Here is a 14,427-nt window from a genome sequence, read left to right as displayed (position 1 = left end):
CAGCGTTCAGGAATGCACAACACGAGGAGTAAAGCACTAGAGAGCCTCTATCTCCTCTCTCTAATCCGGTCCTACGACTCCCTACACACAACCTACAACCCTCAACCACCCTCTCCCCTGACCCGCCCTAACTTCGAGTGCTGATGACAACCCCCCCAACACGATGATACATTATTCCACAATGAGAAATACTTTTGCACTCGCCTTGCTTACAGTCTTAAAACAGTCTCCTTTTCTCTTTATTTTCTCCACAAATGTATGTCGGGGAGAGACTACTTATGTTATGAAAGACCTTTCTGGCTGGTGAGAACCTGGCAATCTTTTTCAGATTCTACAGCTCACTGAAGCAACAAGCATTTAGTATTCAATAGCCATCAGACAGACATTTTGATAAAAATGAGTTTAATTCTGTAAAAAGTTATAAAATGAGTATTGTACAAAAATAAAGTTTGTTGAGGGCTTTGGTTCAGTAACACAAAACATTACACCTTTTCTTTCGCAGCCGATTATAACACAAACATGGGTCTGAAAACAAAAAAATCTATCCTTTCTGCCTGGTGTTGGCACTGCAGATTCCTCTGCTTTTACACACACCTTACCTTCACAAAATAACTGCCAGCGTTATGAACACACAGGAAAAGGAACACTGACAGTTGAGGAAACAACCATATGTGAAGACGGAGGGGGAGTGGTCAGACACAGTTCACACACTTAAAAGTAACATACGGAAAGGTAAGGGCTCAAGAGGCTGCCGGAAAGGCTTACACAGAAATCAGTTATTAAAGGGGATGATGATCCAATTGATAAAAGCATGCTGTGATTAAAGGGGTCGATCTTTCTCCAACAGTGTTTGGCCTAAATTCATCTTGATGCCGTGGATTTGTTCTGTGTGCTGGGGGAGATTATGGGGCTAAAGCTGGCTTGGTTTCTGTTGGGTGAGCACAGATACTCTGGTCCATAATCCATGCTAACATCAAGGCCTGTTCTGGGGCTCCCTTTCTCTGGGTTTCACTCAAACGCTCTTCTATATGGACAAGGGCATAGTACTGTAGTAATAATGCTTTGAAGATTCCTCTGTTCGTGTTCTTTTCTGTTAAGTAGTTGTTTTGGGTGAGGATTTATGGTATGCTGTATAGTGTTCACACTGAGCATGCCTGGTTACCCCAGTGCTCCCCTCTCTCCCCTTTAGTAATGTCACAATCTATGTCCGTCTCTTTGTTGTACTGTCTGGCCCTAAGACATGTATGTCGGCTTGGCTAAGAGTGACAGAGCCAGATCTCCCTTAAATGGTTTTAAACACCAGGGTGCCTTTGCCAGTGGGAGTAGTGGGCTAAGCTGCATGTTAGAGGATCGTTTTCAAACTAACCCCAGATCAGTGAGAAAGACCTGTGTCAGAGCAGAGACAACAGAGACAGACACTCCCAGGAACGCTAAAGCCTACTGGGACAGTAACCACTACAAAGCCTTTGCCCAGACTTGGTGTAGAGCCAGGACCAGGCTGAAGGGTTGAGATATAAGACCCTGGCAGCCAAGCATACATGCATACCATCAACTTCTGCACTGTGATGGCCAAAGGACACTGGGTCCATTTTCCACAGTCTAGTCCCTCAAGGTTTTCATTATGATATCAGAGATTTTCTTGTGGTCTTTTGTAAAGCGGTCAGTCAAAAATTACTTTGCAAATGGTGTGATTTGAAAGAGAATGAAAGTGTGTTGAAAGCAGTGGTCCTGAAGGCTGCCCATAACCATCCTGTCCTGTACCTCCTGAGGTCCATTTGTTATTCTGTCTATAATTCAACGTAGTCTTTAATGTGGGGAGTATCATTGTAGGGAAGGCTGCACAGCTGTCTGGGATAACCACCGGCAGTGCGACTTTATTCTGTCCTAAAAATAAATAAAAAACGAGAATGCAGGATTTGAATGCTCCTTGTAAACATGCCATGGTTTTGCCAGAAGTCTGTTTACCCCTTTACTTTGATAGTTAGGAGTGAGGAGCAGCTGACTGGTCTTTCCCAAGCCCTAAGTCCTTAACATCCCAGGCCTCTCCATCCTCTCTGCTTTCCATTAGTGACAAATGAGGAACACTGTCAAAGACGCTCAAACCTGGCATCCTTCAAAATGATCGGAAAGCAGAGATAAGATTTTTTTTGTTTAGAAAAAGGTTGAAATTGGTCCACTCCAGGCTGTCTTTCTCTCTGCTTTCCCTCCCTAAACCTGATACCTTATGTTATTCTCATAAATCCACGATGTTTTGGAATCGGCAGTGGGTTTAGGATTATCTACCATGGAATTCAGATACAAACTGTACAGCGTTTGGAAACAAAAGGATGAGTTTGATTGGTTATGGCTGCACCTTGAACCCAGTTGTTTCAGCACAATCTGATTTCCCTTAGAAAACACATGCTCTGCTTTGGCACTATCCAGGACAAAACAAAGCTCAAATAAATAAGGAAAATCCTAAAAATGGACTGCAATAAATAACAATAAATTAGTTCAATCTTAATAAATACATCTCATATATAATTTGAAATATTTGGGATTTTACATTGGTGTGTAGCACCAGACAGTCTCTGCTGTAGGACTAAGCCAGTCAACAGGTTGAAGAGTCCTCTCTACTTTTTTTTCTCCCGTTCATTGTGAATGTAAACTTTAAGCTCCAGTCTGTGCAGTGGAACCAGAACACACTGGACTGCAGCTAAAAATACCCATCAGGACGAAGTCTGTTCTCACTGTGAGCCTCAGGAGCTGACTACGTTCCTGGGGAAATAGATGCTCCCAGGAGAATCTGACGTTTTGAGGAACAGACCAGCTTTCAATATCCAGATTTCCTCTGTCTGGTTCTGTCTCACCAACTCCATTGCAGGCAAGCCTTTGAGTCTAACGGCATGGTTCAACAGGTAAATGAGACAGTATCCATGTAGACCTCCAAGGACGGGATCCAACCATGAAGTGAATACTGAGCTGAATTGACAAAGTATCTTTAATGGGCTGTTACACTGAATTCCAATGTAATTTAATGTCAGTCATCAACTGGCATTAGAACATAGAGGAGTCCCTTCTCCACTGGATCAGCTTAAATCACTGGAGGTTTGGGGACTACACCATCCCTGTTCACCCCTTTGCAGCTTCTCAGGAGTAGGACAGGACACGCTAACACTGGCCATGGGTCCTAAGACACCACTGGAGTGGACTATCTGTCTCACGTTCTGTTATTTTCCACTGTGTTCCTTCCCTTGAAAAGGCAGTGCCAGCCTCCGAGAGGCTTTATGTCACTGCCCGCTTCATTTCTGTCTGTCAGCACTTTGCCTTTCTCTCTCGTTTTCATCTCTCCCAGAGTCAAACACAACCACATTTTCGGGCGGAATGCTTCTGCAGAATGTGGTAGTCCTCGTTGTTGTCATCCAGGAACGACAGGTCGTCGTCAAAGGAGATTGGTCGGCAGCAGGTGCGGGAAGGTATGTCCTTGACCAGCTTCTTGTTGTGGGTGAGGTTGTTGAGGATCTTGTCATAGTTGGTCTCTGCGTCTGAACAGGGGCCGCTGCAGTATCGGAAGATCAGCTCCTCTTTGGTCTGGTAGCCCAGACCTAAGTCTGTCACGTTGAGATGGACCTCTTTTAGCAAGCAGCCACGGCCTTCAACCGGCTTCGTCCGCTGCTCCCCTCTTTCACTGCTCCTCCCTTTGCCCCCTCGCCCCCGACCCTTCTTCTTCTCCGCGCGTCCTCCTCTTGCCCGTCCTCCTCTCCCCTCTCCTCTCCCTCCTCCTCCTCCTCCTCCTCGGTCCGTGTTTGCTGCTCCTCTCTGTCTCTCCTGCTCTCTCTGCTCCCTCCTTTCCCTTGAGCCTCCGGCGGGCTCGGATGATCTCCTCAGTCTGCCAATGGTAGCCTTGATAAAATCCATTACGTCATCAAACTGGTCCGGATATGGGCCTGTGATGTCATCTGTAAGAGAGGATGCATAAAGGATATGACGGATTAATGCAATAGTAAAGTCAATGCATTAAAGTGACGACATATACTGTAGTAATAAACAATAGAAGTAAAAATAGTGATGGCAACAATTTGAATGTTAAATCACTATAGAGTTTCCCTGTGACAAGGTAGCGATACTTCATTAACTGTAACAGTTGACAGTTCCATACAGAAGATTGTTTCAGTAATTCTAGTTATACTTCTTGGAACAGACCACCTTCTCTTTCCCTTTTTAAAACACTGAATCAGAGCTTCAAAGCACCGCTAGAAGGGAATCATATGGATTGTGATATGGAGAGAGACGATTTCATCTCTCTTCAGCACTTATTCTATTTCAAATTCAAAACATGCAGGAAGCCCTCCGCCATCTGCAGAGGGAAACAAAACCCCAGAGAGCCCTTTGATCCTCATGTAATACACGGTGATTCCATTATAGTGGGTTTAAAACCCTCCTCCTTCTCCGCATCGCTTAAACGTCTGGCAACCCACTCGGAAGATCACAGAAAACATTATTGTTGAATGACTCAATTAGTATGACACTAATCATATTACCCAATATGAATGTCAGGTGTATGATGTTTTTTTCTGTTTTAATGTGTGTGTGGCTAGCTTTTGTGCGTGTGTGTGTTCGTTCAGTGGAGGTGGGGTTAGTAGAGAAGGAATGCCCTTAAAGCTAGCCTTGGCATGATTTACTCCAGGCCTCAGTAGACTGGCCTGTGTGTGGCGGGCACAGGGCACCCAGGCAGGTTGTGTAGTGTGTCTGTCTGCCAGGTAGAGGTGTCAGTAGCCCAGCCTCTTCTTGCCGTTGGGAGTCACCTGTCTCACCTGTCCCACTGCCAGCGTGCAGGTCATCTGATCCACCCAGCTCGACGGCTGATTGGGCCGTCGCGGTGGTATCGGGTGAGCCAGGGACCAATCTGTTTAGACACCCTGTGCCCTTTGATTTAAGCACCTTCTATTGTGTGGCTATCAGCCGATGGACGATAGAGTAGACAGACAGACAGGGATAGCACGTATTCTACACCAGCTGTCAGACACAATTGTTCCACAGCCCAAACGACAGCAACACCTCCCGACTCTCCCCGTGCACCGGTTTCAAACGTTCTCCAGAATCACGTTTGTTATGATTTAGAGATCAGTTCTGAAGTCTGCCGGGTGTAACGCTCCACTGAGAACAAAGTGAAGTCCTGACAAGGCATACAAAAAGATGTTTGTATTGAATACTTCACGTCATATAGTTTTCTAGCCTAGTGGAGCATGCACCAGAAGCCAGACACAAGTATCTCTAGAGGCAGTGGATCAGCTGCAGAGACACTTGGCTCCAAAGGTTTCTTGGAACTGGTACAAGATTCATCGCTTACCACAGACATCGCACCCGAAACAAAAGGCCAAACCTCCCATTGAGTTCCAGGGTTGTTTACACCTTGGTGCATTGTTAACGGTCTTAAGTTACAGAACAGGCTGAGGTGATGTCACTCACCGCCGCTAACTGAATATGAGGTGAGGGGAAAAACATCTATCTGTTCTAAATGTTCCATGCCTTATCTAGAGCGCTGCACAGTTTACTACTGTGTAAAGTCAAGACTGTTATGTTATTTTAAACAAATGGAATTCCTTGCCCTCGAAGATGCTTAAATGAGCCTAAACACTGTTTTACCCTTGTTGGTTTTGACTCTGCCGTATTGTCCAGTCTTTCTCCTGTGATCTGCATCTGTTTCCATGTTTCTTTACTCTAACTTGGTTCGGGATAAAACACAACACGCTATGTTTTCTTGACAGGGAGAGGGCACAGGTCCTGCAGTCCCAAAGAGACGGGGGTGAAGATAAACAAGCAAGAGGAATGTCAGCTCTAGCCTCTGTTTGGAACTGAGGAGCCGCACTCACTATTTTTTGCTCCTTCTGCCGCATGGATGTTTTTACCATCAGTGTGATGCTGCCCACAGCAGTAGATGTTTTTACCATCAGTGTGATGCTGCCCACAGCAATAGATGTTTTTACCATCAGCGTGATGCTGCCCACAGCAGTAGATGTTTTTTTTTACCATCAGCGTGATGCTGCCCACAGCAGTAGATGTTTTTACCATCAGCGTGATGCTGCCCACAGCAATGTTTTTACCATCAGCGTGATGCTGCCCACAGCAGTAGATGTTTTTGCCTTCAGCGTGATGCTGCCCACAGCAGTTGATGTTTTTACCATCAGCGTGATGCTGCCCACAGCAGTGATGTTTTTACCGTCAGTGTGATGCTGCCCACAGCAGTAGATGTTTTTATCATCAGCGTGATGCTGCCCACAGCAGATGTTTTACCATCAGCGTGATGCTGCCCACAGCAGAGGTTTTTTTTACCATCAGTGTGATGCTGCCCACAGCAGATGTTTTACCATCAGTGTGATGCTGCCCACAGCAGTAGATGTTTTTACCATCAGCGTGATGCTGCCCACAGCAGTAGATGTTTTTACCATCAGCGTGATGCTCCCCACAGCAGAAGATGTTTTTACCATCAGCGTGATGCTGCCCACAGCAGTAGATGTTTTTTTACCATCAGCGTGATGCTGCCCACAGCAGTTGATGTTTTTACCATCAGCGTGATACTGCCCACAGCAGATGTTTTTACCATCAGCGTGATGCTGCCCACAGCAGATGTTTTTATCATCAGCGTGATGCTGTCCACAGCAGAGTTTTTTTTTACCATCAGTGTGATGCTGCCCACAGCAGATGTTTTTACCATCAGTGTGATGCTGCCCACAGCAGATTTTTTTACCATCAGTGTGATGCTGCCCACAGCAGTAGATATTTTAACCATCAGCGTGATGCTGCCCACAGCAGATGTTTTTACCATCAGCGTGATGCTCCCCACAGCAGAAGATGTTTTTACCATCAGCATGATGCTGCCCACAGCAGAAGATGTTTTTACCATCAGTGTGATGCTGCACACAGCAGAAGATGTTTTTACCATCAGCGTGATGCTGCCCAAAGCAGAAGATGTTTTTACCATCAGCGTGATGCTGCACACAGCAGAAGATGTTTTTACCATCAGCGTGATGCTGCACACAGCAGAAGATGTTTTTACCGTCAGCGTGATGCTGCCCAAAGCAGAAGATGTTTTTACCATCAGCGTGATGCTGCACACAGTAGTAGAGAGAACTGTTTAATTAAACCTACCTAGATAATTTCCGATTTGGACAAAATTGTTTGACTGCATAGGTAGCAAAACTGTACTTCAAATCTATGATACTCCCCCACTTAACATTCTGCTTGACTAGTTGGGCCCAAGCTTGCTGTACAACATGAAAATCCGTTCAGTCTGTCTACAAACAGGCTCTCAAAGTGCTTGATAAGAAAGACCAATAGCCATCATCACTGTTACATCCTCAGAAAGCACAAAAATATTGTGCAATACACTGACGCATGTCTTGTATTCAAGATCCGAAATGGCCCGGCTCCTCCCCCTCCACTTGGTACTTTTCTTCAACAGAAAACCCAAACCCATGGCAGCAGATCCACAAGGTCTGCCATGCGAGGTGACTGTATAGTTCCTTTAAGGAAAAGCACCTTTAGTCAATCTGCTTTCTCTGAGAGAGCTTCTGGAACACAATGCCATCAACTGCACCACCTATAGCACCTTCACAAAAAACATCAAGACATAGATAAAGGCCAGTCAGACTTGTGAACATATTCCCTAGCTGTGGATTGTATCTTTCCATGTTGTCTGTAGCTTGTGAGGTGTGGAAACACTGTTGCTTTTATGGATTTTGTTTTGTTGCTTTTTGTGTTATGTTGTTCTGTCTGCGTGCTACGTGTTGATGGTCCTATGCGGCTCTGCATGTGCTCACTGCTCATTGTTTGCTTGTATTGTATTGTACTGTTATTGTAATTATTTTTAATAATCTGCCCAGCAACTGCGGTTGAAAATTAGCCGGCTGGCTAAACCATCACTTTTACTGAAATGTTGATTAATGTGCACTGTCCCTGTAAAAAAAATAATAATAATCAACTCAAACTCAAACAATCAGCCCTCAATTACATCGACTGCTGTCCCTTTATATGGGATAAGCTTACCTTGCTAGTTGCTACAATATGATCCATAGCAAAAGTTCATGGCTTGCAAGACTTTAACCCAAGTGTGAACCCAAGGAGAGCCTGTTCCTACCAAAGGAGCGCCCCCGACTCTATTTAAAACACATGATCCTGTAAGTACCATACGGAACACATGGCAACCTATGGCCATCACATAAACATATGTATCGTCTCTGAGGTTTGTGTTAAATGTTTGGGCGGAGTATACCCCGTTTGTTTTGATAATCAGGACTTTGAACAAACTGGGTACCAAACCATAAATGGTATGTTGAATGTGCATTTTCCAGCGGTCGTGTTTGTCACCCTCTTCAAACCCATACACACTTCAAGGAACTGAGAACCAGTTGACTACTCAGTACTGCAGTCACTTTATTGCTATGGTTTTGCAACAGGGCCTCATCAAGCCACGTTATTAGTCTTCTGTTAGAGAATCCTTTTCTAGAACACGGTCTGATCTTAAAGCGAGAGCCCTTAATTGAATTAACAACAAGGCAGAGACCCCGCCTCTGTTTTAGTAAAAAGCTCAGGGATTGGCCGGGAGAAATGTAAGCACTCTCAAATTAATATACAGAGCAATGGATACAAGGACTGACCATCCAAGATATAAAAATGATCGTTTTAACCATGTTTTGTGGCTATACAGTGTTTGTTTACATTTACATTGTAAACAATGTAAAAACAAGCTTATATAGTAGAAGTCAGAAGTTTACATACACCTTACCAAATACATTTAAACTCAGTTTTTCACAATTCCTGACATTTAATCCAAATATAAATTCCCTTTCTTAGGTCAGTTAGGATCACCACTTTATTTTAAGAATGTGAAATGTCAGAATAATAGTAGAGCGAATGATTTATTTCTGCTTTTATTTCTTTCATCACATTCCCAGTGGGTCAGATGTTAACATACACTCAATTAGTATTTAGTATCATTGCCTTTAAATTGTTTAACTTGGGTCAAACATTTTGGGTAGCCTTCCACAAGCTTCCCACAATATGTTGGGTGAATTTTGGTCCATTCCTCCTGACAGAGTTGGTGTAACTGAGTCAGGTTTGAAGGCCTCCTTGCTCGCACACATTTTTTTCAGTTCTGCTCACAAATGATCTATAGGATTGAGGTCAGGGCTTTGTGATGGCCACTCCAGTACCTTGACTTTGTTGGCCTTAAGCCATTTTGCCACAACTTTGAAAGTATGCTTGGGGTCATTGTCCATTTGGAAGACCCATTTGTGACCAAGCTTTAACTGATGTCTTGAGATATTACTTCAATATATCCACATACTTTTCCATCCTTATGATGCCATCTATTTTGTGAAGTGCACCATTCCCTCCTGCAGCAAAGCACCCCCACAACATGATGTTGCCACCCCTGGGCTTCATGGTTGGGATGGTGTTCTTCAGGTTTGCAAGCCTGCCCCTTTTTCCTCCAAACATAAGGATGGTCATTATTGCCAAACAGTTCTATTTTTGTTTCATCAGACCAGAGGACATTTCTACAAAAAGTATGATTTTTGTCCCCATGTGCAGTTGCAAACCGTAGTCTGGCTTTTTATTGTCGGTTTTGGGGTAGTGGCTTCTTTCTTGCTGAGCGGCCTTTAAGGTTATGTCGATATTGGACTCGTTTTACTGTGGATATAGATACTTTTGGACCGGTTTCCTTCAGCATCTTCACAAGGTCCTTTGCTGCTGTTCTGGGATTGATTTGCACTTTTCGTACCAAAGTACGTTCATCTCTAGGAGACAGAACGTGTCTCCTTCCTGAGCGGTATGACGGCAGCATGGTCCCATGGTGTTTATACTTGTGTACTTTTGTTTGTACAGATGAACGTGGTACCTTCAGGTGTTCGGAAATTGCTCCCAAGGATGAACCAGACTGGTGGAGGTCTGCAATAATTTTTTCTGAGATCTTGGCTGATTTCTTTTGATTTTCCTATGATGTCAAGCAGAGAGGCACTGGGTTTGAAGGTAGGCCTTGAAATACATCCACAGGTACACCTCCAATTGACTCAAATGATATCAATTAGTCTATCAGAAGCTTCAAAAAGCCATGACATCATTTTCTGGAATTTTCCAAGCTGTTTAAAGGCACAGCCACTTAGTGTATGTAAACGTCTGACCCACTGGAATTGTGATACAGTGAATTATAAGTGAAATAATCTGTCTGTAAACAATTGTTGGAAAACTTACTTGTGTCATGCACAAAGTAGATGTTCTAACCGACTTGCCAAAACTATAGTTTGTTAAAAAGAAATTTGTGAAGTGGTTGAAAAATGAGTTTTAATGTGTATGTATGTGTATGTAAACTTCCAACTTCAACTGTATTTGGGGATCTGATGGGGTACGACAGTTCATAAGTTATATTCTCCAATAATCAATGGGTATATATCACAAGTCCAAAAATGGATGTAGCAACCAAGAATTTGAGCTTTAATCAGAAGAAAGTATATTTGACTCACACTTCAGCAGGTGATAAAACACTATCAGAGTCTTGACTTACATTTATCTTCCATGGAGATTTCCTGCAGGCTGTGAGACTCTGACTGGAACTCTGGCTCTGGTTCCTCCACAGACAGGGACAGAGAATCACTGTACCGATCCGAGTAGTGAGCTCTCTTGGCTGGCTGAAGGTTTTGGTAGAGGGGGCGTGTGGAGACGGAGCTCAGGAGCAACAAACACGTGGCCAAAACATCCCATAACTTCATCTTAGACTCAGTTCCTATGAAGGAAGCTGCAAGAAAACAAAACAGGCGTGTGATCAACCTTTTGAAATAATCCTACATTTACAAATGAGATTTAAATTGTTAAAGATATGTGTAGGCTGTGAACACAGGAAACATAGGACATAGTGCCAAAATGGGCTTAGTTTGGTCATCTTTTGAATTGCAAGAAAATATTACAAGCATGAATATTTGATGTTGATACTATGAAGGATGGGAATAAGGCATAATAGATACTGTAGCTCCCGACTGGCACATTGTTGACCTGCTTTGATACAGTGCAGAAAACAGTCTTGAGTCATGATGACATCTTTCGAAATTCATTTGGCAATAGCAACCATCCTTCATGTCAAGAGGTTATGCCCATTCAACAACAGTGAAGCCAGCCAACTTGCTGTATATAGCTGTTTTGGGACAGCTATTGGGGAACCAAATTAACAAACTTCAGAGACCATTATTTACATTGTATCAAATTGTATATCTTTCAACAAAAAGGTCAAATATAGCTAGAAAGCTATAAACACTATATGTAGGCTAAATATAAACTGTTAGCCCATGGTCTTTAGGTTGACATGGTCTAGATCTAATCTATAAATATGATTTCATACTGAACTATCCTATTACTTTTAGGGACCTCCATAGCTTCTACATGATACAAAATATTGATATTACAATAATGTCGCTTTAATTATTGTTTTGTATATGATGGACATTCTGATCCAAAGCACCTCGATTACAACACATTTTTGACCTATTTGAGTGGTCATTTACGAGTGCGTGTTACTGAAATGGATGGCCGTCACGGGCAAAGGGTGCGCCTTTACTCAAAAATTCGTTTATGGACGCACCATGCATAGAGCATTGGCTTGTGTTCAGTAGAAATTTGCCAGATGGTGAATCCCTATTGCTTATGTGACTATTGTTAATTGAGCATTTGGCTGCAGCTAAAGTATGTCCATAGGGTGCACTTATTGAATAGGCTTAATGCATTAAATAAATTACTTCCGATTTGCAACTAACACCCAGAACATTTGGCACACTGTTAATGCGTGTTAGAATGTTTATTTTCCTTTTTTGTACGTGTTTTATCCATTGTGAATGCTTACTTTGTAGGCTGATCGACATTCAGAATAGATCTGATATCCTCAAAATTCCTTCATCAATACTATAATAGGTTAACAGCCTACAAGTGCATCTCATTTACAACAAAAAAAAATATTGCACAATCAATAACTGATTGGAATGTGCTTACCTTAAATCTGGCCCTTGCAGACCTGCAATTGTATCCGTATTAAAGTCCAACACACAGCGATGCATTTAACGTTCCGGAGTGAGTATGAAGTACTTGTATACAAATGATATATTCAGACTGTACAGTTTTATCTGATCACATAAACCAGATCCGATGGGTTCAATTTAAATGACAATGTAAAAAAAAGTAAAAATGCCACTCAGAATTAATGGAACTCTGTAGCCTACAGAGCAGAGCGCCCAACCATGCGTCTGCCCACCGGTAGGCTACACGCTTAAGTGGCTTGCTGGCCAAAGTGCCTCTGCGCTGTCTATCCAGGCGCTCAATCGCAAACTAATTGGATGCTGGTTTCCACATTGGAAATCCGAGAGAGATCCACCATCATCAACTGCAAGGAGTCAAATGAAGACATCAGCTTTACCGTCGCCGAATTGCTTTACCGGCACCGAATCCGCTTTAGAGAGACAGTTTATTACGTGTTACCTTAAACTTTTTCAATGAGAGAAAATCAAATCATCCACCGGACCAACATAGAGTCAAGAAGATTTACTTGATGTTTTCATATCCCCAATGGACTTGGTATTCTAATAAAAAACGAGGGCAATGTGTATTCTCCATTATATCCAAGTGGTGTCCGTGCAAGGAGTGAGATGGTTGTCCACATGCGGGCTCTGTATATTCTCTCCAGGCTGGCACTGTCAGTACAGATGTGCAGCTGTCTGCGCATCACGCTGTACGAGTCGCAATAGACCGCCTGAATAGATTTATAGCTTTGAGCGCGCTGACGTTTCGAAGAGTCCGCCCTCCTTTTCTCGACCTCTGCACAACCAAACAGCAAGTACAAACAGAAGTACACGCAAACTCACATCTCCAAAACACCCCTGGAGCTCCATTTGCTGGGTCGCAGTTTTGGGATCTCTTTAGGAGTATGTCACTCTCCTAATGTCCTGGGGTTAGATTTCAGTAATGTGGAAGGCGATTTGGAGACGTTCGTTTGCTATACATGTTCCTTGAATACACTGATCTTTACCGCGCGCACTGGGTGTCGGGTTCCAGCTACTCATAGATCAAATTAGGATGCCCACCGCACTTATTAACTAGGACAGACTTGAAAATAAGTGTGATGGGCATTTGTGGGTAAAGGTGTAAATATGTAAGTCCTTTAATATTTTATGCATATGGCACAAGATATAATTCTCCAAAATGTTATGCACTGCAGCAGCTGTAGAATACCCATTACATAACCACTGGGCACACACTGGTTGAATCAACTGTTGTTTACATGTCATTTCAATGACATTATGTTGAACAAAGTAGAATAGACTTTGACTTGAAGTCTGTGGCCAGTGGGAAGTATTCAGATGCACACTATAGCTTGGAGCAAATGGTCACTTAATGACCAGTGTTTGGTGTCGTTTTGCCTGCAGGGGTCTGTGTGGCCCACAATAGAGTGGCTATAAACCCTCTGTGATGTGGTACCTGAGAGGCCTGGTCCATTAGCCCTCCTCATTTACACTCTAGATCTCTTTCATCTTCAGGATAGCTACATTCTTCATGGTTTTACCCAACTGTTTATATGAATTGAACTCATTTCTGTGTTGATGAGTTAGAATACACCCCCAGATATTTTACACATTCAAAAATCAAACATTTCGAGAGAAGGATGTTTATTTATGTTTGACAGGCACATTAAGGTGACTGGTGATGTGATTTAGCTCGTTTTTATCATGCATTGGTATTAAAGGGGCATATTTGTTAGCTCCGGGACTGGGATCACACGTTAATGTGTGTATTCTCTAATACGTTTCTTTGTGTGTCTGCCTTGGTTACCATCTGCCTCCTCTTGTTATTGACTCCTTTCTACGTACACAATACTGTAGATTCCTCACTGTCGTGTTCTCTTCAGAAGCTATCCACTTCATTGTTACTGGATCAGTAACATCCTGTGAGTAATGGGCGCTCCAATAACCGGTCGAGAGGTATACAATTGTCTAAATCCATGCCTTTATAACACACCTCTGGCTGCCTGTGTTCCGCTTATGTTGCGTCTCATAATCATGCCTGAAACACAGCATAACCATTTTTCCTCGGTGAATCCCTTTCGAAGTGTAGTGTCTGTCTGTCAGTCTGTGTAAAAATGTCCGATGTTTTAAAAGCCAAGAGAGGTGATGTCCTGTACCACAGAACACTTGACCAGCCAGTACTTTCTAAGTGCAGGTGCAGGCTAAGGGAGTTTACAGTATGACCTTGTGCATTTAGTTTTTGTTTTTACAAAACGACAGTGAATTGATGGTGGATGGGTCGGATTCTCCCATTTTTACATTCCTAGTATCACCTCTCCTCTGTTCCTCTCTTGGTGTTAGCTAAAAGGATTTGCACAACCCCATTGACCTGCTTTTCCTCTGTTGTTTAGAA

At 43.1% G+C, this 14,427-nt stretch overlaps 1 protein-coding gene across 1 annotated transcript; it reads right to left on the bottom strand.

Annotated features, from left to right (window-relative positions):
• Positions 1-366: 366 nt before the first annotated feature.
• LOC124047840 (glial cell line-derived neurotrophic factor-like) lies at positions 367-12,715 on the bottom strand. Its single transcript, XM_046368158.1, has 3 exons — positions 12,013-12,715; positions 10,541-10,771; positions 367-3,938 (listed from the first exon to the last, which is right to left on the bottom strand). Exons 2-3 carry the CDS (start codon positions 10,743-10,745, stop codon positions 3,337-3,339), a joined length of 807 nt encoding a protein of 268 aa, XP_046224114.1. The 5' UTR covers positions 10,746-10,771; positions 12,013-12,715; the 3' UTR covers positions 367-3,336.
• Between the last annotated feature and the right edge of the window lie 1,712 nt (positions 12,716-14,427).

This window comes from Oncorhynchus gorbuscha, linkage group LG11, assembly GCF_021184085.1.
Source record: "Oncorhynchus gorbuscha isolate QuinsamMale2020 ecotype Even-year linkage group LG11, OgorEven_v1.0, whole genome shotgun sequence".
NCBI lineage: Eukaryota > Metazoa > Chordata > Actinopteri > Salmoniformes > Salmonidae > Oncorhynchus > Oncorhynchus gorbuscha.
Note: the sequence above shows the minus strand (reverse complement) of the source record. Positions and strands in the feature narration are given on the sequence as shown.

What these genes read in the sequence shown, in the direction of transcription:
- LOC124047840 (XM_046368158.1), bottom strand. Translation starts at nt 10,745, where the DNA reads ATGAAGTTATGGGATGTTTTGGCCACGTGTTTGTTGCTCCTGAGCTCC. An exon ending in AATCTCCATGGAAGATAAAT is followed by an intron (nt 3,939 to 10,540) that starts GTAAGTCAAGAC and finishes CCTCTCTTACAG; the next exon opens with ATGACATCACAGGCCCATAT.